Source organism: Biomphalaria glabrata, chromosome 16, assembly GCF_947242115.1.
Source record: "Biomphalaria glabrata chromosome 16, xgBioGlab47.1, whole genome shotgun sequence".
NCBI classification, from domain to species: Eukaryota; Metazoa; Mollusca; class Gastropoda; family Planorbidae; genus Biomphalaria; species Biomphalaria glabrata.
This window is the reverse complement of record NC_074726.1, coordinates 23,547,553-23,573,793: the sequence shown is the minus strand read 5'-3', so window position 1 is coordinate 23,573,793 and position 26,241 is coordinate 23,547,553. Positions and strand designations below refer to the sequence as shown.

At 34.8% G+C, this 26,241-nt stretch overlaps 1 protein-coding gene across 6 annotated transcripts in view; it reads right to left on the bottom strand.

The window, feature by feature from the left end:
* Positions 1-26,241, bottom strand: part of LOC106069995 (low-density lipoprotein receptor-related protein 1-like) — a 187,034-nt gene that overhangs the window by 10,249 nt on the left and 150,544 nt on the right. For all 6 annotated transcript variants that reach the window (XM_056014156.1, XM_056014161.1, XM_056014157.1 and 3 more), the window contains 26 exons: positions 25,332-25,455; positions 24,684-24,824; positions 24,117-24,279; positions 23,428-23,531; positions 22,088-22,219; positions 21,073-21,192; positions 20,212-20,393; positions 19,130-19,199; positions 18,486-18,602; positions 17,643-17,759; positions 16,805-16,924; positions 15,672-15,791; positions 15,099-15,230; positions 14,555-14,686; positions 14,121-14,261; positions 12,954-13,085; positions 12,156-12,250; positions 10,702-10,866; positions 9,808-10,004; positions 9,024-9,241; positions 5,547-5,720; positions 4,332-4,548; positions 3,778-3,879; positions 2,619-2,723; positions 1,759-1,895; positions 511-687 (listed from right to left, as the gene is read on the bottom strand). In XM_056014156.1, coding sequence (XP_055870131.1) covers positions 511-687; positions 1,759-1,895; positions 2,619-2,723; positions 3,778-3,879; positions 4,332-4,548; positions 5,547-5,720; positions 9,024-9,241; positions 9,808-10,004; positions 10,702-10,866; positions 12,156-12,250; positions 12,954-13,085; positions 14,121-14,261; positions 14,555-14,686; positions 15,099-15,230; positions 15,672-15,791; positions 16,805-16,924; positions 17,643-17,759; positions 18,486-18,602; positions 19,130-19,199; positions 20,212-20,393; positions 21,073-21,192; positions 22,088-22,219; positions 23,428-23,531; positions 24,117-24,279; positions 24,684-24,824; positions 25,332-25,455 — 3,634 coding nt within the window. The remainder of the gene's footprint in view (positions 1-510; positions 688-1,758; positions 1,896-2,618; positions 2,724-3,777; positions 3,880-4,331; positions 4,549-5,546; positions 5,721-9,023; positions 9,242-9,807; positions 10,005-10,701; positions 10,867-12,155; positions 12,251-12,953; positions 13,086-14,120; positions 14,262-14,554; positions 14,687-15,098; positions 15,231-15,671; positions 15,792-16,804; positions 16,925-17,642; positions 17,760-18,485; positions 18,603-19,129; positions 19,200-20,211; positions 20,394-21,072; positions 21,193-22,087; positions 22,220-23,427; positions 23,532-24,116; positions 24,280-24,683; positions 24,825-25,331; positions 25,456-26,241) is intronic.

The window sequence follows — 26,241 nt, the reverse complement described above, 5'->3', positions numbered from 1 at the left end:
CTTTCAAAAGAAGAAGATATGTTCATCAAGTATCCATGTGCTTATCTGGTGGTGTATGTTAATTGGAGACATTAAAATCATCACTAATTGTTGAGTATTTTGTTGTTTTAAAACCATCACTAATTGTTGAGTATTATGTTGTTTTAAAACCATCACTAATTGTTGAGTATTATGTTGTTTCAAAACCATCACTAATCATTGAGTATTATGTTGTTTTAAAACCATCATTAATCGTTGAGTATTATGTTGTTTTAAAACCATCATTAATCGTTGAGTATTATGTTGTTTTTTATTTCTCATATTACCCACTTTTATTTTGTATTCCATGATAATAATGAAAATAAAAATAAACTTCATTATCCTTAAGGACCAGTGTCTTACTATTGTGCATTACATGATAGCAAATAAAATGTAGCACAAGAAACAAAGTGTACATTCATTTGCATTGGAAATGAAGATGTATTATACGAGTGATGTATTTGTATAAATTCTAACCAGAAATGAATTTACCTGGGAAAATATTGTTTCCCAGCTGACATACAGTGGTACAGTTGACTGCCGTGGCACAATTGGTGCTGCTCTCAAGGCCTTTAAGACATTCACACTTTGACTTGCCAGTGTCTTTGTCTTTGTAGCACACTCCTTTGTTGTTGCAGGACAAGTCGAGGCAATGCTCACAGCGTTTACCTTACAGAAACATTAGGACAACACAAATCTAGATTTCTGAGCTTTAATACTTCAGAGAAAGTTATCAAATTAGGATGCATATGACATAAAATGTATAAGTACATTTAGAAGTCTCAAGATTTATGTACACAATTTTTCACTTTAGCTAACAGATCAAAAATGGGGCTCAGTGGCTGAGGGGTTAAACACTTGGCTTCCAAACCTGGGATCCTTGGTTCAAATCTTGGTGATGACTGGAATTTTGAACTTCAGGATTTTTAAGGCGTCCCTGCGTCCACCCATTCTAATGAGTACCTGGCTTTAGTTGGGGAAAGTAAAGGTGGTTGGTCATTGTGCTGGCCACATAACACCCTGCTGTTAATCATTGGCCAAAGAAACATATAACTTTACCATCATCTGACCTATAGATCCCAAGGTCTGAAAGGGGAACTTTACTATTTTTACTCTTTGTAGATTGAATAATAAACTAGTTGAAGTATTTTTCTAAAAGCTAAATGATATTTCTATTAGTGCCAAAACTAGAACTGATTGGTTTGGTAACAAGTTAAAAGAACAATCTAACACTACGCCAAGCAGCTGTTTCTGAGAATTATTTGAATAAAGTTGTTTTTTTTTTAAATATATGCAATCACAAAAAAAAAAAAAACTTCTAAAGTTGTTTTCTTTAAACCTATTCTTATTTGAACAATTATTGTATGGCCATCAAATGAGATCCTTGCTATCAAGCTTTAAATCAAACATTGCTCAGATGAAGTTGAAAGAAATGTGTGATATGAATTGAAAGTAACCCCACCATCACACACACCTCTTTCATTTCAACTATACATAGTTTCCTGTTTTATTGAAAATTCTTTCAAATTTAAAGTTTCAATGGTCATATGAAACAGAAAACAATAAAATAAAATGCAAAAAGGAGATATCTAATTTTTTGAAGTGCAGTAGGAACATTAGTCAGAGTTAGGCCTAACTTTTCAAAGAGCAGCAAGTTATACAGATATGAATGATTATTGTCTGAATTCATGATTAAAGCCAACATTTAAAATGTGAGATTGTTGTTCTAAAATGATTCACCTGTAAATCCAGGAGCACAGTTACAGATATGGTAGCCTGACTTTTCTTTGCTACACGTGGCTCCATTCTTGCAGGACAATGAGCACCAATCCTCTGATGTTTTCTCACACCTCTCTCCTGTGTAGGAAGCAGGACAGCTGGGGAAAGAAACAATGAAGAGATTCATGTCTTGTCATTGACATTGAATAGTTTATAATAATAGTTTCAACCTTACCAGAGAAATGGGAATTGGGAGAAACAATGGGTAAAGAGTAAGACCAGACTGAAGGACAGTGTGACTTGATATAAGCAAGATAAATTTTAAACATATATATCAAAGGTAATAAAGTGTACAGTTCTGCAATCATTGTAAGGTCATAGTTACTTATTCATCATGTCTCGCTGTCAATCAAGCTGCCTACTTATCTTGAAATTTTTATCATGTGTAAATGTGATTTTATTTGGTGTAACCATATTCATCATTATTTAGCATTCCCTTTTCGCTATAGTTTTTGAAGTATTTAACTTAATCAACTTCATTTCAACCCTGTATATTACTAAGAAACTGCAAATTGTGTGCTGAATTAAGAGACATAACAGTTATAACTTATATAATATTGCAATTCTAAAAAAAACAAAACAATCATGTCTCTTAAATTGAACATTTAATGGGTATATAACAGAACATCTATTATTTTAATAAATCCTGAAACGTTTTGGCCTTCTGAAAAAATGTTACTTAAATTTTTGTTTTCTGACTTCAATAAGATTACTGGACAACACCTATTCAAATGAAAAGTAAGATGGTTTTTGCAAAACTTATTGGCTGACATGTTTGAGAAACATTATTTTAGCAGAAATATTTACAAATGTTCACTTACAAGCAGACAGGCTTTCCCTCTATTGGTCTACAGAGTCCACCATTTTGACAATAGTTTGTGCAGACAAACTTATCACATCTGGTGCCAGAAAAATTGTTGAAACAGCTGTAAACAAATATAAATAAATTAGCTGGACATAATGGCTAAATGGATGAACATTACACCAAAAGAGCTACATACTAGAACTAGATTTTAAAAAAAAAAAGAAATTCCTTTTTCAGATATTGCAATCCATTAGAGCAGATGACATAAGCTCTTAGGGTTGGTGGTAGATGACATAAGCTATTAGGGTTGGTGGTAGATGACATAAGCTCTTAGGGTTGGTGGTAGATGGTTAATAAGTGGGAAGCATGGTCGAGAGTCTAAGTACACTTTAGCTTGTCTTGGCTACCTATGAAGGGGACTTGAGGTTCGACACCCAACTCAAGCACAGGTGTGTTTACTAAGCGCCTACAGGCAGCACGGAAAACCTTCTCCCAGATACCCCCTTCCACTGGTCCACAAATGAGATTGGACCATAGCGCTCTGAGCATGCTATAAGTATGAAAGTGGCACTATTAAAAAGCTATAATTATAATTAATTTTCACAACCAATGTCTGGTACTCATTATTTGGTGGTGTGAAAATCTGCAATGGGATTCTAACTCAGATCCCCTCAGTTCCAAAGGTGGAAGAACATTAGTGAGTAAATTTAAAGGGCTTGTAATTTCATGACAGTATAAAAGTAGTTAGACTTCAATCACTTCAAATCTTCTAGTTTTCTAAATACCTTATAACTAGCAATCACCTAATTTTGGAAACCTAAGAAATATTTTCAAACTCTTTAGACTTATTTTTAGTTTCAGAAATTACTACAAATTTTCAATTATGATTATATTTCCAACTTTATTATATTTAAGCCTATTGTGTAGCCACTGCTAACCAAAACTATAATGTTAGTGACAGGGCTTAATAGGGGGAAATAATGGCAATAAGATTGAACTGCAGGGTAAAATAAGGGAAATATTAAAGCTGTGTAGAGCAGACATAAAGAGGGCATAGTGTAGGACATTAGGGCATTGACATTAATGGATGCATCAGGTGGCCCTAATATACAACCTAATTTTTAGAACAATAAATCTTTTTCGTTTTGTAGATGAAACAACACAACACAGCTCACCTGCATGTGGGCTGTGACCCAGACAAACTGCAATTCCCTTGCAGGCAGTAGCCATAGCAGGCATCATGCTCACACTGGTCACCATGGAAACCATTTTCACAACTTTTTTTGCCAAAGATATTATCAAATACAAGAGCATTAAATAAAAGCCAGAAAATAAAGAAATCAAAAATTAAAGTGCAATTTACAAGTATTTTTATTCTGAGAGTTGTCCAATCTCATAATTCCTATTTAAAAAAAAAACAAACATCTATATTTAAAAAATGAAAACGTCTATACAGAGTCTTGCTACTACATGGGTAAAGACCATTATGTATCTGTGTCATAACCATCTCCCAAATTTACTTCATCTGATGCCAAGTACTTAGACCCAACGTTAATGTCTAACCAAAACATAGATCAATATGTCAGGTTTGCAGAAAAATACATATAACAACACCACATAGTCCATCGAGTCAGGTCTACACACCTTTTAGCAATACATATATAACCAAAATATTACAGAGGTGAGAGGTCTATGAGCAGACATGACAAACTGGATTACTTCCCCTTACCTGCATTTTGGTTTGTTGCCTATTTTGGTCAGCTCACAAGTGCCATTGTTTTTGCAATAATTCACCACACAGCCAGGATTTTTCTGGAAGTCACATTTGTCCCCTATTTTCTTAGCTCCATCTGGACAAAGGCAGACAAAACCTTTGGGGTCCTGGGGCTTGTTGAAACAGATTTCTGAGGGCTCACACTTATTGGCTCCAGTACAGTTGGAGCTAACTGCATCGAAAACAAGCAATATAGAAACAAATACTTTAAAAAAACAACAAAGCTTATATTAAGAGTAATTGTCTCAATAAAATTGGATGAGTAATGTAAATTAGATTCTTAATTAAATGTCTGGACCAGTTGGGAATAATTAGATTCTTAATTAAATGTCTGGATCAGTTGGGAATAATTAGATTCTTAATTAAATGTCTGGACCAGTTGGGAATAATTAGATTCTTAATTAAATGTCTGGACCAGTTGGGAATAAGGACGGAGGTATCTGGGTAAATGTTAAGGTGATTGCTTTTTAAATGCATTTTTTAAATAGGTTGTATGACTTGAATTTGAACTCAAGGCTTAAGTCTTCTCAAGGGAACTAATTTCGCTTATACCACAAGTACAATTTCTTTCCCTTGCTTGATACCAATCAAAACAATTAAACACATTACTTATAGTTAATTATGTAAAAGGTTAATTTAAAAAATATTTTTTTTAGTGATTCTTGTTCTGTCAGGTTCAAGGAAATAATCATGTGAAATTTCAACTTGATCCAAGATAGGGTGAAGGAGAAATAATGTGTACAAACTTTTTACTAGACAGAGTTGATACAAGTCCAGAAGGAAACTACTGAGATCTATTTAACAACACTGTGGACTTGTTTGTTGGTTTGCAAAGGGAAAGGGGGGGGGGGGGGGGAGACAACAATTTTTTTTTCTAGTACAGTTTGAGCTAATTAGAAGAAAACAATCACATGAAAACAAAGATAAAACTACAAAGCTATTTTGGGAAACAAATGATTGGGGGGTTTGAAAAAATGTTGAAAATAAAAATGTAAGGATAGTATAATGACATCAAATAGACTGTAGGGAAATGGAGTTCAACTAATGTAGAAATATAAGAAGAATATACTGCTATAGCAAATTATTTCTCTGAAAAAGACTTCACTATGGTGTCCGACTAGGTCTCTCCTCAAAGAAAGTGTAAGAACGGTACAAAGCAAAGAGACTCACACTTTGGCTGTTTATACTGGTGCAATACCAGGATGTCCCAGGCGGTGCTGGTGGTAAAGAAGATGTTTGCAGGATTCCTGTCAAACTTGTTCACCTTGATCACAGTGTTGTTCTTGTAGGTCAGTATGTAGATGTAGTCTTCAAACACATCCAGAGCCATAGGAGGATCTTCACCTTCAATCACAACAATATCTCATTAACATTCCAACATAGTGAACTACATGTTTAGTTTTTAGTAGAGATGGGAATCGAACCCAACTTTTAAAGTTCAGGTTCGGTTCGGTTAGATTTAAGTTCGAGTTCGGTTCGGTTTGATGACGAGTATAGTTCGGGTTCGGTTCGGTCAGGTCTAAAGTTCGGGTTCGGCTCGGTTCGATGTTATGAAATTATGTAATAGCAAAATTAAGTTATAAGGTTTAATACAATTTATTAGTTAAAACTTTTTTATTTGAATTTTTACATAAAACAAATACTTTGCAATATATAATAGGCCTATGGGCAATACTTTTGCCAAAATAATGTTGCCTACATACATTTAAAGCGTTGTACAAATTTCTTAATGGAGATAGAAATGAAGATGCGGCAGGTTTTCGCTCAAGTCGGCAAGTGGTTTAATTCAGGGCGTGACTCGGCGCTAAGCGAAATTTTTTAAAAGGCTAATATCGATGTGCTTTCTTTCAGAACGCACTATTCATCATAATAAAAAAAAAGTCGAGGGCCATATTAAATCTAATAATAAAGAGGCAGACCTGGCCAATAGAATTATTCAAGGGACATTCTAGGTAGGCCTACATATTGCGCACGTACTTCTATAATGGGCGTGATCTTTTTAAACAAATATTCTTCGTGTAAAGACGTCTCTATTGAGATTTTTTTTTCACACATAAGTCGTCACTATTATAAATTGCAATATACGGAAGAAATTCGACTATTCTGAGACAAAAAAAATGCAGAAGAATCACACTAGCGGAGATGTTTTAAAATGTTTTCTTCAAAACGTTTTGACCCATATTGTGCATACGCGCCTCGCAAAAAGCAGTCTACAGTTGACAAGGTCTTATTAGAAGATAAAAAGACATCTCCACTTAATATATTTTAATTTTTAAACATGTAATTATACTAATATTCAGATAAGTTACAATAAAAATAAAACTTTCTTTTTCGATGCCCCCTCTCTTTGTTAGTTGGTCGTTGGTTTGTCGCTTACACACAGCTAGTACAATTGAACCAATATAGGCGTTTTATATTTTTACCGGTAAGGATAGTATAGATGGACTTCTTATGGTCCGACAGTTATGCTGGGCAGACGAACGTATGCCAAAGGCAGTCTTTTTTTTTTGGTGAGCTAAAAGGTGGTCGACGTTACAGAGGCGCCCCACGAAAACGCTTTAGATGAGCTTAGGCGTCAACTTTCCTTGGCTGACATAGAAGAGAGCACCTTGTTGCATGCGGTCTTAGAACGAGTCAGTTGGAGTTCACTCCCGAAGTCCACGGGATACACATTTGAGACCAAAAGAAAATCCGCTGCCAGGACAAACGCAGACGCGAAAAGAAAAACTAAATCGACCACCTGCGAACAGTGGTTATGCTTGCCCTGGATGTGGCAAAATATGTAGGTCACAGCTGGGCCTGCGCAGCCATGGGAAAAACTGCATTCCTCACTAATCTTCGGCTTCGGGCTCGAAGACAAGCCTTATAATAATATATAAACTTAATAAACTTTAAAATAAAGTTCTTATGTGAACAACTCAATATAGCCTAACTGTTATTACAATATTCACATATTTAACTTGAGATAGAGTTGTAATATTAATGAAATATACTGATATTTAAACAAAATCTAGGTCACCACAAAACAACGTCTTTACTATTTCATGTCTTAAGATTGTCTGCCGTTTCCCATTTGCATTACGCTAATTTCATCATTCTCAATGCATAAACACCAATCAATCGCTTAACCTCTTCTTACCGCCACCAGAAAAAACACACACACACTTTATGACACCCCTTTTTGTCAAGAAGTTGCGTCTCCCCATCCCCCAATTCAAGGTACTAACCATCCCCACCCACGGGAGAGGACCCAAAGTTTGAGAAACGCTGCATTAAAAATACTGATGATCAATAATGCAAAACAGAATAATAGTAAAAAATATTCAGGGGCGTAGATAGGAATTTTTCATCATTTGGGGGCTCGGGAGGGGCTGGACCTCTTTGGGATAACCTGCATTTTGCGTAATATTGAATATTTATTGTAAAAAACACTAATTTGGGGGCCCGGGGGGATTTTACATTTCTCACCCTCCTCCCCCTCCCTTGCTACGCCACTGATAATATTCCAATTTTGTAAAAATATATCACTTAATAGAAGATAATTAAAATTTATTTTAAACTAGAACACAAATGAACTTATTTATATCTACACTCTCTAATCGGCAAAAAATATTCTACTCTCAACTAACAGCCATCTCAAATAAAAGTGACAATATTTTAATGTCAACTTTCTACTTACTAGGAACTTGAATCTAGATCTAGATCTTATTAGAGGGCGCCTATTCGACTCAAAACCAATATTGCAAACAGCCCGCGAAAATTCAAGGTTAGGGGAGAGTCGGCACGTACGGAAAAACCCATGGGAATCAAAGCGAGCCGCTTTTTTTTTTCAAAATACCATCACCACCCCCTCCCAAGTTTTCAAAGTATAATGGAATCATTAGAATTTAAATAAAATATTGAAGTAATTTTTTGAAAACCCAAAATATAAAAAGGGATGTAAAAATTGCAAAATTAGTTCGGTTAAGAAAAGGAGGGTTCGTTCGGTTCGGTTCGTACCAAGCAGTTTCAAAGTTCGGGTTCGGTTCGGTCATAAGTGAGGTTCGAGTTCGGTTCGGGTTCGTTTCGTTTCCCATCTCTAGTTTTTAGCTTCAAGTCTCAGGGGACTGCCAAGGGGAACAACAAACATCATAAAGCTGCCTGGTCATGCGGTTTGCATGCTAGACTGTCATTCAGACTTATCGATAGTCCTGTGTTCAAACCCTGCCCACTCCATCCCCCATCTTCCTGTGGGAGGTTTGGACTAGGAAGTAAATTATCTTCAACTGTGAAGGAACATCCGAAAAATGTAGAACATTTTACAAGCATGAACATTAACATTTGAGTATTCTGAAATTTTATATTCTTGATTTAAAATTAATGTAATATGTTAAGTGAGCAATAATATATTGGTTCAAAGGTTACATAATAATAAAAAGACAAATGATTTCAGAAGAAAAATTATATAAAGAAAGATTATATTAAGTGTCTAAGCATTCTCAGCTTGTACATCAAAGGGCTACCTCATGGTTAAATTAAATGCAAAACATTGTTGAAATTTGACTTTACTGCAGACTACTTATTGGCTACAGCTCTGAATAATAAAACTGTAAAATTACAAATTTGCTAGACTGCACTACTTATAATAGACTTGATCCTTGTACTAACCAGCACTGAAGACTATCTGCCTGCCTGTGCCATCATATTTGGATACTTCCACAGTGTGCTTCTTAATATCTGCCCAGTACAGCCACTGACCAATGGGGTCCACAGTGATGCTGGATGGCCAGACAACCTCTGAGGACACAATGGTCACTCTTCCAGAACCGTCTAGGTTAGACCGCTCTATTTTGGAGATTGATCCAGCATCAGCCCAGAAAACATATCTAAAGTAAGGTGGACAGAAAGTCATTGAATGTTTCTAGGCTTTTATAATGTAATAAATATATTAAAAGTTTTTAGTGGTGCAGCTCTGTGTTCTTAAAATTTGTATTTATTTTGTTTGATTTATATAATTATTGATAGATTTATCTTAAATAATGTCACTTTTAAAACATAAAAGTCAAAATCACTTAAAGAACATTTACACCCAGCTTGTGCACTGCCCAAAAAATATGTTTAATTATTTTTTTTCCATCCTATTTTTCATATGTTTCTCCATTAAGACTTAAGACATGACTCGAGTAAATTAATGCCACTTATGCAAATACACCTACATAAGGTAATAAAAACATAACTGCAAATTGTCTAAATCTTGAAACAAATCATCCCTGTGAGAGCTTTCAATCCTATTTTCTTGGCTATGTAACAAAAATTAGCCTTACTTTTGTCAGCAGCTTTACAGATTTTTCATGTCATTAATAATTTAGGTTAGTGACTGTCATTTTTTTTGGTATGAGATAGATTGGTTGTAAGCATCACCCATACATATATCAATACTAAGCATAATTACCCTGCTTTGGGATCCACTGCTATAGCCAGGGGATGCCTCATGTTTCCTTTGGCCAGGATTTTACTCCTTGTGCCATTGTAGTTGAAAACATAAATCTGCCTGTTACTTATGTCTGTCAGGTAAATATATTTGGCTACCCAGTCCAATGCCAGGCCTCCCATTTCAAACATCTGACGGTCTTGAAAGTACAGGATTTTCTTAGAAAGCATAAACAGAAACAAAATATTAATAATAATAATAATAATAATAGTAATAATCTTTATTGTCCGTAAGGAAATTTATCTTACAAATTGTGCATTACACCTAACAAAACATTATAACTATAAAAAAAAACAAAGTGTACATTCACACAAGCTTCACTCATAATTTACTTGTGAAAAGTTTATATCAGATTGTTTCTATTTAATGATTTGATTGCCAGGGGAACAAAAGAGTGTCTTTGATAGCGTGTCTTGTATCTCTTTTGTGATGGTAAAATCACAAAACCCTGACCCAAAGGGTGATTTTTTATTTCTAGAACCTTTTTTTAACATCAAATAGGAAAAAATATCAGCTAAATATAACAGACGTAAAAATGTTTTTCTATAGGGTGCTTCTTAGAAATAGAAGTGAAGCTTTAAATAGTAGGCCTACTAACTACAGATCTGTTTTAAACAATACTTGATCTGTTTTAAATGTTACTAATGCCTGGACAGTTTTAAATAGTATTAACTCCTGATCTCCCACAGTGAAATTTAAAATGAAATAAGAAGAATCTATAAATAAGAATTCATGGATTTGCAATTCAGTTTGATATAGTCAATGTGTCTGCCTTATGATATTTGTAGATTTGATCAGGGAACAAGACAGTGCGTATCATTTCTTTCCCTGACAAAAAAAAAAAAGAGTACTTACAGTATCTTCTGCTGCTTGTCTTTTCCGCCTCAGGTCAATAGCAGCAATGTTCATTCTCTTTCTGACCAGAAAGTATTCATTTAAGGTTTTGTTGATGTAAAACATGTAATTGTTCTCAATGTCTACATCTACTGATGTTATGATGTTGTTGCTGGTTTCATCAATCTGTTGAGATTGGGATTTACTACATTAGCTACACTGAAATTTTTAGTGTAATAAGGACAAACAAGAGCTAGTTACTTTTCAAATGTATACATTCAGTAGACACAATTGGTCATGGGCTATCTAAGAGAAATAAAGATATGAGGTGAGGTTATTTACCAACTCGTGCTTGTGGGAGGATATCTAGACAAAAAATCTTGAAATTCAAAATCCCAGTCTTCACTGAGATTCGATCCCAGAACTCCAGGTTTGGAAGCCAAGTGCTTAACCACTAGGACACCAAGCCCCTCTTTTGTAGTTAAAGCAAAACTAAAATGTTTGTTTCATTTCAGTTTGCTATACAAGCTTGGAACATTCCTTTGGAATATTAGACAAAACCTCCTGCTGGATGGCAGGGCTGGACAGGGTTCATCTTCAGGACCATTATGACGATAGTCCTAAGCACCACAAAGTCTGCCATAATGTGATATAGAGTATGGATTTAAACTTGAATTCTCTCAGGATTCATTTGGTCAGCATAGTCAAAATAGCAACAATTATAATTTCAAAGTGTGTATAGAATGAGATGGAGTGATAAGAATAAACAATTTGTCAGTCCTCTATGGAGCATTTAAAGATAATAACAAAACTAGATCTTTCAGGCCCATGATAATGAAAGAATGCAACTATGAAGATGACTTGTGTTTACCTACACAAGAATAAATCATGACATTTTACCAAAATAGAAAACACCAAACTGTGGGAGAAGAGTGGGCAGAAAAATATAGAGGTGCAGATCTTAGAGTGGAAGCGGAGATGGATAGGTCACACCCTTAGTAAAGATACCATCAACAGAGCTATACAGGCCTTAGAGTGGAACCCATGGGGAACAAGACGTAGGAAAAGACCTAAAAGAACATGATGACTCAGTGTACTTAGATGAAGCCGAGAGGACAGGAAAGAGCTGGGAAGCCATTAAAAAACTAGCAAGAGACCGTGGAGAGTGGTGTGTTTTTACTAAAGCCCTATGTTTCATGAGGAACAAAAAGGACAGATGATGATGTTGAGGATGAAGATTGAAGATGCCTGAGAGCACCAAAATTTTTGTCCAAATAATGCAGATAAGTTGTTTGCTGAAAGTAAATTTAATTTCACTTTTCACCATTTGATGATTCCTTTGATTGTATATTTCTGTTCTTATAGATAAGAGGCACAGTTTTTGTATTAATTTTATAAAAAGTGAACATAAAAAAAATAAAAAATAAAAAAAAAGAGAGAGAAACAGCTTAGAGTTATTAATGGTTATTAATGACCTTAGGAGTTTGCTTCATGGTGTCATCATTACTGTGGAGTTTAGTTCTCAGTTCTATATTTCCCTTTTCAGCAATCAAGAGTTGAGCTTCTGAACCTGTGAGACGTAAAAAAAACAAAAGGGAGAGATAAAGTTTATCAACTGAGTCAAAGTGCAAAAAATGTTGGAACGACATCATAACGCTATCACAATCAAAATACTGTTGTAACTGAACTGTGATGCTGGTCAGTGTAACCCTATAAGCGATCAACTGGCACATGTGACACAAGCATGTGTACTTAAAAAGGACTGATGTTAATAATCCCCGTGTAGATCAACGGTGTGATGGTTATCTGACTATGAACTGTGTGTTTTTTTTGACAAGGTTGGATCAAGTCAGTCTGACACAGTAGAGGACCAGAAGAGTTAAGGCGAGAACAAGATTCAAGTACAAGTTGTGTATAGCTGTCATATTCAGACATTGACTTCTGCCCATTTGTAAAGTATTTGATTGTTTACTCTTCATTATTTATTACACTCATTAAAGTGTCTCGTTATATCAGAGCCCAAGTTGTCAGGTGCCAAATTGTTCTGACAAGGGTTTCTAGAGAATCATAACAATACAGAGGAGTGTCAAAGGTGGCCATGGTTGCATCAATAACAATATTGAAATATAACTAACATCTCTTTAAGAAAAAATAAATAAATTCTTTACTGAATAAGAAACAACAACAACTTTGTATTTTAAAGACCAAAAATGTTTTATAAATAATAAAATGATTCTGTAAGTATGAGGAAATAAAGGTTAAGTACCACCTACCATCTTTAGCCACACATGATCTACGTAGGAAATGTACAGCTTCAAAGTTAACATCACAGGAGCACTGATATTGACCAGCATTGAAGTCACAAAGCTGGGAGCAAGTGTTGTAGTAATTACAGGGATTGTTGACTGGAAAAAACAAAGTGGCAACATTAAATCTATTGAAATCTGCTAGATAGGTCAGTGCTTCAAAAAAGTCTTCTGAAGCTCTATGTAATACTAATAATAAGGCTTATTCCAGATGGAGCTAGTATCATTGGCCTTGCTTTTTTTCTCTGACGCTTTTCTTCTGCCAGCGCTGTTCTCTTGTCCTCAGCAATTTGTTTTCACAGCATGATGCCAGGGTGGCTGGGTGAATGCTGAATGCTTTCAGAGAAGTTTTAAGGGTGTCCCTAAAGCGTTTTATTAGTTAACCTTGTGAGCGCTTTCCTTCCCTTAATTGAAGATACAGGAGTTTTTAGGGATGCTATCACAGCTAGGTATGCTATCACAGCTGGGACTGCATCAGGATTGTGTAGATGCTTTGCAGGCCCGCTCATCGAAGGACTTCAGTGTCTGGTACTTTTTGTTGCCATTTAACATTCAGTATTTTTCCTAGGTCATGTGGAAGTGGTTCAATTTTTTTTTTTTTTTTTTTCATGTTTTCTATATAAAGAAAAGAGTAAAGATCCCCTTTCAGACCTTGTGGTCTATAGAGCAGACGATGTAAAGGTCATCTGTTTCTGTGGCCTACAATTAACGAGGGTGTCATGTGGCCAGCACAACGACCAACCGCCTTTACTTTTCCCCAACTAATGTCAGGTACCCATTAGAGCTGGGTGGATTCAGAGGTACCCAATGATCCCGAAATAAAAATCCCAGTCTTCACCAGGATTTTAACCCGGGACCCCCGGTTCGGCAGTTAAGCGCTTTACCGCTCAGCCACTGCGCCTCATGTTTTTTTATATATACTCTATTACAATTATTCTCAGTTGTTTTCAGGAAGCTGCACATGAGCTGTCCCAGGACTACATTACAAACATTGATCTTAGTAGGACTATATCCAATGATTTTCTCTTTCTGTGGTGACAATTTGTACACTTTTCTCAATTGAACAACAAGAAACTATTTAACAAGATCTCATATCTGAAAATGGATTGTAGCTCTACAATGCAAAGATCTTACCTAAACATGAGGCCCCATCATGACCAAGGATGTAGCCCTTTCTGCACTCACACTTTGGCCCATGAAGCATTTCATTACACATATGTTCACAGCCACCATTGTTAATGGAACAGCTTCCAGTTTTGTTGACTGACATTTGAGCTGCAAGGAATACAACATAACAAATTTAAATCTGAAGTCATTAATTCCATTGTGCTGAAGGTTTCAAAATAAATTACATTAAAAAAAAAAAACAGCTGAAACAAAACAAACTACAGCTAAAACATAAACAGATTGTTAAAAAAAACATTTTTGTTAGTTATAATGCTAAAAAAAAAACCTCCATATAAATATCTTGAACTAGGATACCTAAACTTAATAAATTGTGAAAGATATATAGATGACAATGTACACAATATATTTATTAGACAACATGCTAAGAGGAAGTCACTCACCACAGATTTTCTCATCCTCATCCGAGCCATCCATACAATCTTTAACCCCATCACACTGTTTGTAGGGCAGCAGGCACTGGGTCTTGGATTTGCAGATGAAGTTTGGTTGCATACACTCGTTGACAACAGAGCCTTAGGACAAAGTGAAAACACAAGGTGACTTATGATTGAGTTCCTACTTTATGTTATACCCAGATTATAATACTCTGGGTCCCTTATAAAAGAACAAGGATCTTTAGTCTCAAACCTAATTTATTCCACAAATAAATATTACAAAACCTTGTTAGATGCAGGAGGGTGTTTTATTAATAGCAAGAATGTATGAAACAAAATATCATTTCTGAGCATTGTAGGCTAATATTCATTCTTTAAATTTGGGAATTAACAAGTTAGTTTTGTTTTGGCCAGCTTTAAAGACCTAATTCAATACTCTTTGAATCAATTGTGTAGACTGCATGAATAAGCTTTGAATGGGTTCAATAAAAGTTAAGGTGAAAATTGATATCCAATGAAATATAATAATAGTACTAGCCAATGAGCTTACAGAGACTGATATCTTCATCCTCTCCCCCTGGACAGTCCTTGTGCTGGTTGCACAGCATGCTTGGCCAGATGCATTTAGGTTGGCCCTCAAGTTTACCACATCGGAACTTGTCAGGCGGGCAGTCAAATGTTGCTAGATAGAAGAATATATCTCATTAAGTTTCACAGCCACTTTCAAAAATGAAGATAAATTAGGCAATGTACTCTGACTTAAGACATTTGGCAGTGCACATGTCAGGAGAGTGTAGATTTGGTCAGGGAACATGTCATTGTGCTTTAATGTTTGAAAGATTTTCTTCTGCAACTGGAAACGAGGACAATATGTGAAGAACATTAGAGCCAATCTTTTAGACAGTCTTTAACAAATGTCAGGTCCCTTACTAATGTAAGGTTTCCAATCAGAGTTTGTTAGTGTTAATGAACTCCCAAATTGACATGTCAACTGTGTATGTAGAAATAAATTGAATAGCTTGAAACCAAACATTATAAAGTTATTGAAAACTAGAATGTTTTGTTACTATAGACAGTAAACTCTACAACAGCTTATAAATGGTACATCAAGAAGACGACTCACAGCACAATTTGACATCCTCATCAGAGTTATCTCCACAATCATCATCGCCATCACACTGCCAGTCTTTAGGTTTGCACTGGGAGTTATTACACTTGAACTCTTTGTCTGTACAGTTGCGTTCTGGAAAGACAATAAAAAAAACTTGTTAAAACTCTTTTGATACCTGAAAATTGCTGGGTTTAACTGTCATACAAGACCAACCCTGTCACAACTAATGTGAAGCAGACACTTGTACTATCACAGAAAACCAAATTCAGAAGCCTCCTTAGTAAACAAAAAAGAAAATTTAGAACTTATTTAGAACTTTATATAGTGATATAAAGTGAAAATATTCGATTTGTCATTATACAAAAACCAATGTGACACTTGGTACTTAGATAAAAGGTTATAAAGTATAACATTATGTTACAGGATGTCAATAGGTTTTATTTTTTGTTTTTTGTTGTTTCTTTTTTTTTTAATGCTAAAAGATATGCAAATCCTTATTGAATATCAAAATAAAATAACTTAAAACAATTTCTAATTCAAATAATTAAAAACATGCCGCAAATACCAATATACCTTATGTTACTTGTACAAAAATTATGATTCAATAAAATAAAATAACACATCATTTAAGTTATAAGATGCTATTTTCTAATGACAAAAAATGTCTTTAATCATATTACAATCTTGTGATTCATTCCTTTAAGAAGTAAACATTTCAAACGAAAACAAAAACTAATCATTCAATCCCTCTTTTTAAGGGATGAAATAAATAGATTCTTACTATGAATGAGTAATGGTTACAATCAGCTTTAATAGTGTTTCTTTCTATTCACTATTTTATCACCAAATATCTGAGAAAGTGAGAGGTTTTATCTCTTTCTCTCCTAATTAACGATATCGTCATTGATTTGACCCCATTAAATTCAATTAATTTTTGATTTTATAAACTTTAATTTTGTGTATTTATAAAAAGGGCATGCATTCTCCTATAATTCTACACCAAAAGTAACGTATTCTGATTACAAACAAAGATGTCATTGAAGTTTTATCATAACAGGGTACATTGTACAACTGTGAAAAAAAGAACTATCCAGTCAGAATGTGGAAAAATAATTACGGAGATAAAGCGTTAATGTGCTACTCACCACAATGGATCTCGTCAGTGCCATCAGCGCAGTCTGTTTCACCATCACACTTCCACTTGAGAGGGATGCAGTGTTGGATGGTCTTACACATGAAATGGGTGCTATTATTACATTTGTCACCTACAACAAATAAGCCAAGCCTAAAGAGTTAGATAATGTGAGGGGGGGGACTAAAAGCTAGATAATCTAGGGGATCTAACTAAGTGATATAAAGCAGAGGCTGAATGAGTGGATAAGTGGGGTTAAACTGTCCCTATATATATCAAGGGGGGCTCCAGTTCAAATCCTGACCTGAACAGAGTTGTGTTTGCTGAGACCCAAAGACAGAGCAGAAACCTTTTCCCAGGTCCCCCTTCCACCCACATGTTTAGCTTAATTCATGTGAAGATGTGCTAAAATAATTTTAAAACTAGTATCAAGGATAAACTAACACCACTCTAGCTCTTTGTTTAATCTTAACACAGAGTTAAAAATGTAGAGGTTTCTTTGCAAGTTTTGACACATATAAAAAACAAACAAAAAATTATATAGTATGCTCAGAGCGCTAAGGTCCAATCTCATTTGTGGACTAGTGTGTGTGTGTGTATCTGGGAGAAGGTTTTCCCTGCTGCCTTTAGGCGCTCAGTTAACACAACTCTGCTCGAGTCGGGTGTCGAACCTTGAGCCCCTTCCATAGGTAGCCAAGCCAAGTTCAAGCGTACTTAGCCTCTCAACCACGCTTCCCACATAAAATAAAAATGTAAATAGATCTAATAGAGTATTATTTCATAGAATATTATCTCAAGAATATTTTCTCATTTTATCTCCTAGAGTATTCTCAAACAGTGTATGAACTTACCGCAGCCAACTTCATCACTTTTATCTAGACAGTCAAAGACATTATTGCATTTTAGGCTCAAGGGGATACACTTGCCATATGTGCACTGGAACTGATTGTCAGAGCATTTCTGAACCACTAGGAGCATAAAAGATAACAACATTAGTGTCAGATAAGAGTTGATGTTCACAACAGTTCATTGAATAGTTTGTACATAATGTTTAGGGGAGTTTAATATTGACATAGATAAAATTTAGGAGAGTTTAATATTGCCTAACATAAAGTTTAGAAGAGTTTAATATTGCCTAACATAAAGTTTAGAAGAGTTTAATATTGCCTTACATAAAGTTTAGGAGAGTTTAATATTGCTATACACAAAGTTTAGGAGAGTTTAATATTGCCTTACATAAAGTTTGAGAGTTTAATATTGCTATACACAAAGTTTAGGAAAGTTTAATATTGCCATACATAAAGTTTAGGAAAGTTTAATATTGCCATACATAAAGTTTAGGAGAGTTTAATATTGCCATCTCAATTTGCCATCATTAGACTTGACTTTTGAATAAACAGATTTTTAAAAACCCTAAATAACATCAGAATACATTGAAACTGAAACCAAAACTCTCATCGAGACATAATCTTTATGAGTAAATAGTATTAAAAAATATTTCATAACTCAGAGCACTTAATTTTCTAGTTGTATTTAGTAGATTGGAGGTTGTAACCTAGTTACAAAAAAAAAAAAAATTAATGAAAGATTTTTTTTTTTTTAAAGTACTCATCTACAACAGTTCTGAAATATATTTTTTTAAAATTTAAAGAGAACTATAAAACTATTATTAAGCAATATTTAATTGTACTTACCACAGTCCATTTCATCGCTACCATCCCGACAGTCATCATGGAAGTCGCACTTCCAACGACCTGGAATGCAGTGGCCATTTTTACAGCGGTAAAATGTTGGCTCACAAGTCTGTGCACCTAGAGAAATAAATTCACTTGGTAAAGCTAATATTGGCCCAAATATTTACAAACATAGTGCAATATAATAATGGCTGTGCCCTAAGTAAAGCACAGCTGCCCTCTGCAATTATATAACAATTATACAATTAATTGACTTTGAAGTCATTTTTTTTTAAAGAATGTTGCTGCTCAAGTGACCATAATAACTAATAGCTTACTTTGAAGTCAGAATGACATTAGTGTTAGACTGTTTCACTTATAAAGAAAACAACTATGAAAAACATTGGCACAATTATTTATTGACAATGTATGTTGTACATAACAATTCCTTTTCTCAAGAGTACTAACATGTAAAGAAGTCTAATGATTCATCAAGGTTGCACTTTTCAAATAAAACAAACTTCCTCATCAAAATGTTGCCACACAAAGCATAAAATGTTTGCCTTGACCGACTTAGTAGTAGAAAAAGCTTGAAGTTTGAATTATTAGCTAAGACTTTACAAAAGAAATGAATGGATTAAAGTAACAGTGACATAAAAACTTACTGCATTCAACAGCGTCCTCGTCTGATGTGTCATGCTCACTGCAGTCATTATCACCATCACACTTCCAGGACTGAAATATGGAGAGAGATTACAAAGTGTTTCAGAAGAGCATCAGCATCAGTTTGTACTCACTTCTCAACATGACTGCTGTCCTAACTTCTTAAGTAAATATTCTGATCTCCACCAAAACCAGGGATTATTCAGCAGTACATTCACTACAATCAATAATCTAATATTATCTTATCTTATAGATCAGGGGTTCTCAACCTGTGGGTCACGACCCCATTGGGGGTCGATTGACGATTTGCCAGGGGTCGCCTAAGACCATTGATAAATGGATTGTTTTTATCAATTCATCTATTGCTGTGTAAGTGTGGGTGGGTAGGGTTCGCGGAAGAGTGGGGGTTGTAAAAAAGGGTTGCCGAGCTTAAAAGGTTGAGAACCGCTGTTATAGATGGACAGATGTTACTACAAAAAGAAAATAATTGCATACTACACATTTCATGTGTCATTTTAATCATGCATGTTAATCAATGACTTAAACTCTGCTAAGTCATTGGTTTTCCTGGCTGATTAAGGCAACCCATTTCTTTCACTGATTGCACTAAGCCACAAGAGCCAGGCCATGAAGTTAGATAAACGTGTATCTATACAACTGCCTTATGATAATATGACGTTCCATAAAATGTATTTTATGATGAGCTATGCCCACCACTAAATGGAGACAAGTGTGTTGATCAGTAAATAATTGAATTAATTGTTCTGAATTATGAAGACCAAAGTTACTAAAATAATTTTAAAGGAGACAAAAACCCTTTCCAGACATAGCAATCTATAGGACTGATCTAGTTCTATGACCTAAGGTTAACTAGGTTCTCATTTGGCCAGCACAACGACCAACTTTCCACAGTTGGGTGGAACAAGGAACATCCTAAAAATTCAAACTCCCACCTAGATTCGAATCAGAGGCCCCTATGGTTAGGAAGTCAAGTGCTTTACCACTCAGCCAGCACACATTGAAAATAGTGTACTAAATTAGGCATACATGTATATTGGAAAAAAGAGTGTTGAACAGCACTCACTTCTGGTATGCAGCGACCAGTGCTGTTGCACTTGAAGAAATCTTTGGGACAGTGTGATGTCTTGCAGTCCATTGGCTCATCACTGCCATCACCACAGTCATCATCATTGTCACACTTCCAGACATAAGGGACACAGCGGCCATTGGAACACTTGAACTGGTTGGCGGTACATTCTGTTATAGCTGTAACCAATGAGATCAGCTAATACATAGTCCATGACCAAAAGTATTTACAAATTAACAAGACAATTATAAATATCAACAAAATTGATTATTTCTGATAAAATAAAAATCACTAGTATTAAAAGTTTTGACTTTTTTGGGGGCGGGGGGAGGGGGGATATTGGCTCTATTCAGGCCATGCCATCTAATAACAAATTGCTTAAACTGATAAAAATATTAAGGCAAAAAAAAAATTTTTTGTTTTATTTCAAGAGCACTCCAATTTTATTATTAGAAACAGATTCTTGAAACCTCTCCTGAAATCTTTAAAACCTTACGGGATTGAAAGAAATGCTTCTTCTTTTATTAAAGTAACTGTACTCCAAGCATGAATTAATCCTCAGCTCCCTCCCAAGAATATAGATTCACCAAGATAAACTTACTAGCTCTGAGTTGTAGTGAGGACCGGGAAGAGCTGGGAAGCTATTAAAAAACTAGCAAGAGACCGTGGAGAGTAGTGTGCTTTTACTGAGGCCCTGTGTTCCATGAAGAACTCAAGGGAAAGATGATGATGACTGAGTTGTATTTACCTCCAATGTAAGCAGCTTAAAACTTAAACCCTATTAATACAACCCACATCTAAGCACAAATGGTAAGAAGATAATATAAGAATTGGGCACTAAATAATTTATATTTTTACCACAAGACTTTTCATCCTCATTATCAGAGCAGTCAGGGTGTCCATCACAAAACTTAAAGTTGGGAATACAGATGTTGTCTTTATGGCACTTGCTGTACTGCTCCATACATGTGTAGTTGGCTGGTAAGGAAAATGTTATCATTAACATTCTAAAATTAAATGCAAACAAGGCAATGTATGTATAGTTTGCAAATTTACATATTTTACCAATTATCATTAATACCAGGTAACACAACATTGAAACTGGTCAATTCATTCATTTGTAAAAGTCTCATATCTGACATTGGTTCCATAAAGTTGCTATTGACAGATGTGTTCAAGTGTTCCACTACCTATAAAATGCTTCCAATGGTATGCATCTCAAATAGCCTCTGACAACCAGTCCAGCTCCTGGCCTTCACATGTGGCTCAGATATTGGGTCTGGTGGAACTGTTATTACTAATAGGAGATGGGACATTGACGAGTTACTGGCGCCTAAACCACCAAGCTTTGGGCAGGAGGGGCTTGTTGCTATCTAAGTAGGAGAATTAAAACATTGAATTTAAACCTCGACTGCCTTACAGCTATATCCAATCATGGGAAAGGTTTTGGGAGTCAACCCTGAGGAAAAATTAGAAACTGGCGACCCTTATGCAGTTTGCAGCACAGAGCGTTATACCCTGGCAGAGCCTGCAATACCTCTGATCCCAAACTGTACCGGTAACTGACATTCCTTTGGAAACATAAGCTGCCAATAGAGAACTACTGTTTGGGCAACATCGTTCTGACCGTAGCTAATGGCCAGGCATTCATCTTATTTCTATGAAATAATCCATAGTCATAATGCAACTGAAGGAGGCCATATATATATATATATTGAAAATCCAAGTTTCAACAAGAACAATAACACAGTACCCTGAGACAGCCAAAAGTTCTCAGATGCTACATTTTGTAGAGCTTGAAATTTAAAAAAATTAATTCCCTTTTTTGGGGAGCAATCCACCATACCAAGCTTAAAATAAAACTATATCTTACCACAGTTGAATTCATCAGATTGGTCTGGACACTGGGCCCTCCCATCACAGATTTGATTAGGCAAAACACAATCTTTGGCTGAAGTAGCGTTTTGACATTGAAACAATCCAGACTCACTACAGTAGTATTCCCCTAAGAGGGAGAGAAGATAAAATAAATTTAAAAAATTGATAGTTATCTAAGACAACAGAAAACAAGTTTAAATTAGTCAGACTTATCATCTTGAACATGAATCCATCTCAAGTTTCTTTCAAATATTTGTTCTATGCTCACTACAACCAAACACCTTTTGATTTACTACCAACTCAATGTCAAGATAATGGAAAGTTTGTTATAATTGTATTCAATATAATGAGGATGGAGGCAGTTACATCACAAGGGGGGCTGAAGGGCGACACTCAAGTAGAAAGAAATTGCCAAAGTGGGAAAAATTAAAAAAAAAATGACTGTAGCTAGATATCCATCCAAACATGCCTATGCACCTTTAATTAATGTAACTTGACCCATATGTAGTTCATTATTGTGTTGTTGTTGTTTTTTTGTGGTACATATGTTCAAATGATAAAGAGTTGCTTAAACAAACAAGCCAACAAAACAAATTGAGAATCTATTTAAGAAAAGAATTACTAGAAGAATACCAAGAGGAATGAAATTTTCTTCAAAGACTAACTATAAAGTTAGTATAAAAGAATACACACTAGATTACCTAACCAAAGAAACTAGAAAGAATGATAGTTGAACAATAAAAAAAAAACAACAGCAAAAACTACAGGCCAAAAAAAAAAAAGGAAATAGTTTCTGATCTTTAAAAAATATAATTTTTCTTATCTTAGCTTATATATTGCAGACCTTACTTCAAAAAAGAAGATACGCATTTCATGTGTCAGTCTAGTCATGCATGTTAATCATTGACTTCTCTACTGGCATTAGGGAAGAAGGAGCACTTGTATGAATTTGTTCTAGTGTATGGATTAAGAAATGTGTCTGTATTTTTGAGTATTTTATTAGGTTTTGTTTTTCTATTTGTAAGTCATGATTTAGTATTTATTTTATGTATTATAGCTACTTTACTACTGTCCTGAAATTTTGTGATTTTACTAATGGTGTTACTCTAATCAAATTAGAATATTCGTTTGTTATAAATCTCACTGTTCTATTTTGTTTTTGTTCTAATTTCTTTATGTTTTCTTGAGTTGAGGGATCCCAAACAGAGGATGCATATTCTAATATTGGCCTAACTCAAGTTTTGATTTTATATTTTTGTTTGATTTGTAAAAAATTCTTTAAATAAACCCTAATGTTTTGCTTGATTTTTTAAATAATTTCATCACTATTCTTACCACAATCATCACTTTCATCACTACCATCTGGACAGTCATGGCTCTTGTCACACCTCCACCAGAAAGGTATACACTTGGAATTAGCTGTACACAATATCTGAGAACTAAACAAAATACTCTTTTTATGTTATGGGTTTTTAAGGTTTAGTTTTTTTTTAAGAGTATTCCTATGGATTATTGGCACTATTTAAGCCAATGTTTAGAGCATTTCTTTCAATCTACTTGCACTAAGCCTATCACCTCTAGTGAGCTGCTTATAAAGTATACAGTTTAATCATTAGAAATCAATGGCAAGGATATTGAATTGAGGACACATAGTTGGAAAACTTATCAAGAAACTAATCCTCATCAAGACCTAAAGACTATTGAGAATGCTGACAAATGAATGAGAAGACATAGCTGCTGACATAAGAATGTAATAGGTAACTGACTTCCCTGTATCCATTGTAACATTTTAGTCAGTTGCCTATCCTTCTATAACATATTAATCTAGAAGCTGTTAGAATTGACCATTTTTTTTTTTATCTCTGATAGTTTATCTCTGAGATAGTAGATACAAAACTGATCATCAATGGTAAATTATGTATATTTTACGACCCATTAGGAAAGCTAAAAATGGTTGCTTGTAAGGCTGAAAAAAAAATGCATTAAAGTATTTGTTCCACTGAAATGGAACATAGATGACTCACCTTGTACAGTTGGCAATACAGCTTTTGCCATTTTCTGCCAAGTAATGGTTTTCAGGACAAGCACACACAGCATCTACACCAGTGCCTGACTGAGCAGGTCTCAGCAGACACAAGTGCGTACATTGTTTGTAATCACATGGTGACATGTTGTATTTGTCTACAACTGAAAAAATCAAATCAAACAAGTATTAAAATCTCCAAGCCAACTAAACAAATTATGTAAGTACCCCATTATAATCTCCAAGCCAACTAGCCAAATTATGTAACTACTCTAGTATAATCTCCAAGCAAACTAACCAAGTTATGTAAGTACCCCATTATAATCTCCAAGCAAACTAACCAAATTATGTAAGTACCCCATTATAATCTCCAAGCCAACTAACCAAATTATGTAACTACAACAGAATCTAATGTAGATATGTTAATCAGACATAAAAGTCAAATATGTAAAATATGTAAACCAGATGTGTAAGCTAGATATGTAAACCAGATATATAAACTAAAAAGGTCTCACTAAACCTCATTTTCATTCCCTAAAACAGGAGTAGAATTTCTCTGACAGCTTACCAGGCAACTGTCTGAGTGGGTGGACTACTTGAATATCCATTGGCCTCTGAACAAAATCAATTTTCCTGGTGATGTTGCTGCCAGAAAATTTGGCTGCAGACATGACACTGCTCTTCTCCCAGTCAGTCCAGTACAAGATACCTGCGGGGGGATAGGAGTCAAGATACCTGGTCAAGAATTGCTACTTCATGCAGGATTATAAGTGAAAAGTGCTACATGCCAACACAATAGATGAAAAGTAAGGTCACTGAATGGAACAAAGGTCTATAAAACAATTTGATAGATTCAAGTGAAATAATATAAATATAGTTTTTGTCATCATGTATAATTTGCTGAACTATAATTCAAATTTAAACATTAGTTAATTAGAAATAATCTTCAAATAATCTTCAAATATGTTTTTATGGAAATAGAACGAACATGTATTTTTTTTTACTAAATTTGAATAATTAATTCAAATGGACAAATTGATTTATTAAAATCATAGTTTGGATCCTAAGAAAAGGTGAACGTAAGGTCTTCTATAGTTAATAAATATTTAAAAAGCTTTTTTATTCCCATAAAAAGAAGAGCTAACAATCTCAGATCAAAAAGGCCACGTATCATAAACTGACATGAAAAGATATTAAGAGGATTCAAAGCGCTTACCTTCAAAAATGCCCAGAGCAAACACATGAGGGATCTTTTTATTGTCTCTGATGATGTACGAGAAGTTGGATCCATCAAGGTCTGCCATGGCTATGTAGTCTAAGCTGCCATCACCCCAGTAGATCTGAAAAGTAAAGGGTAGGACAAAGATAAGAGTGTATCCATGTTAAACCTGCATTCAATACAGTACAGGCTCAACTGCTAGGGATAGTAGACAATTGTGAGGGGAAAGGGTTAGTGAAAGGAAAGGGGGGAGTCCTCCAACAAACACACTGAGATGAGAGGAATTACTTTGAAATATTCTTATAGTCATTTCATACACACTGAAAAAGAATTACTTCTTATATTCTCTCATATTCTTATTGAAAAGAATTACTGTGAGATATTTTTAAAGCCATTTAATACACATTGAAAAGAATCACTTTGAAATATTCTTATAGTCATTTTAAACACACTGAAAGGAATTCCTTTGAATATTTTTAGTCATTTTATGTATATTGAAAGGAATACCACTGAACTATTCTCATTATTATTTTAGAGTAAAACAACTGACTGACAGCTGATTGTTTTGTTGAGCCTTTTTATTATCCCCACTACCATATGTAAGTAAGTGGGATATTACCAATGACAGATTTGACTTCAGTTGAGGTAAACACAAGTCGGACAAGAAATATATTACCAAATCAAATTATTGATTATCAACAAGTCCAGCTTTCTTTGACACAAACTTTTGCTGCTATTAATGAAATACCAGTTGATAGAATAGTAAAGTAAAAGTTCCCCTTTCAGACCTTGCAATCTAAAGGGCAGATGATGTTAACGTCATCTGTTTACCTTTGGCCCAGGGTCATCGAGCAGGGTGTCATGTGACCAGCACAATGACTAACCGCCTTTACTTTCCTCAACTAAA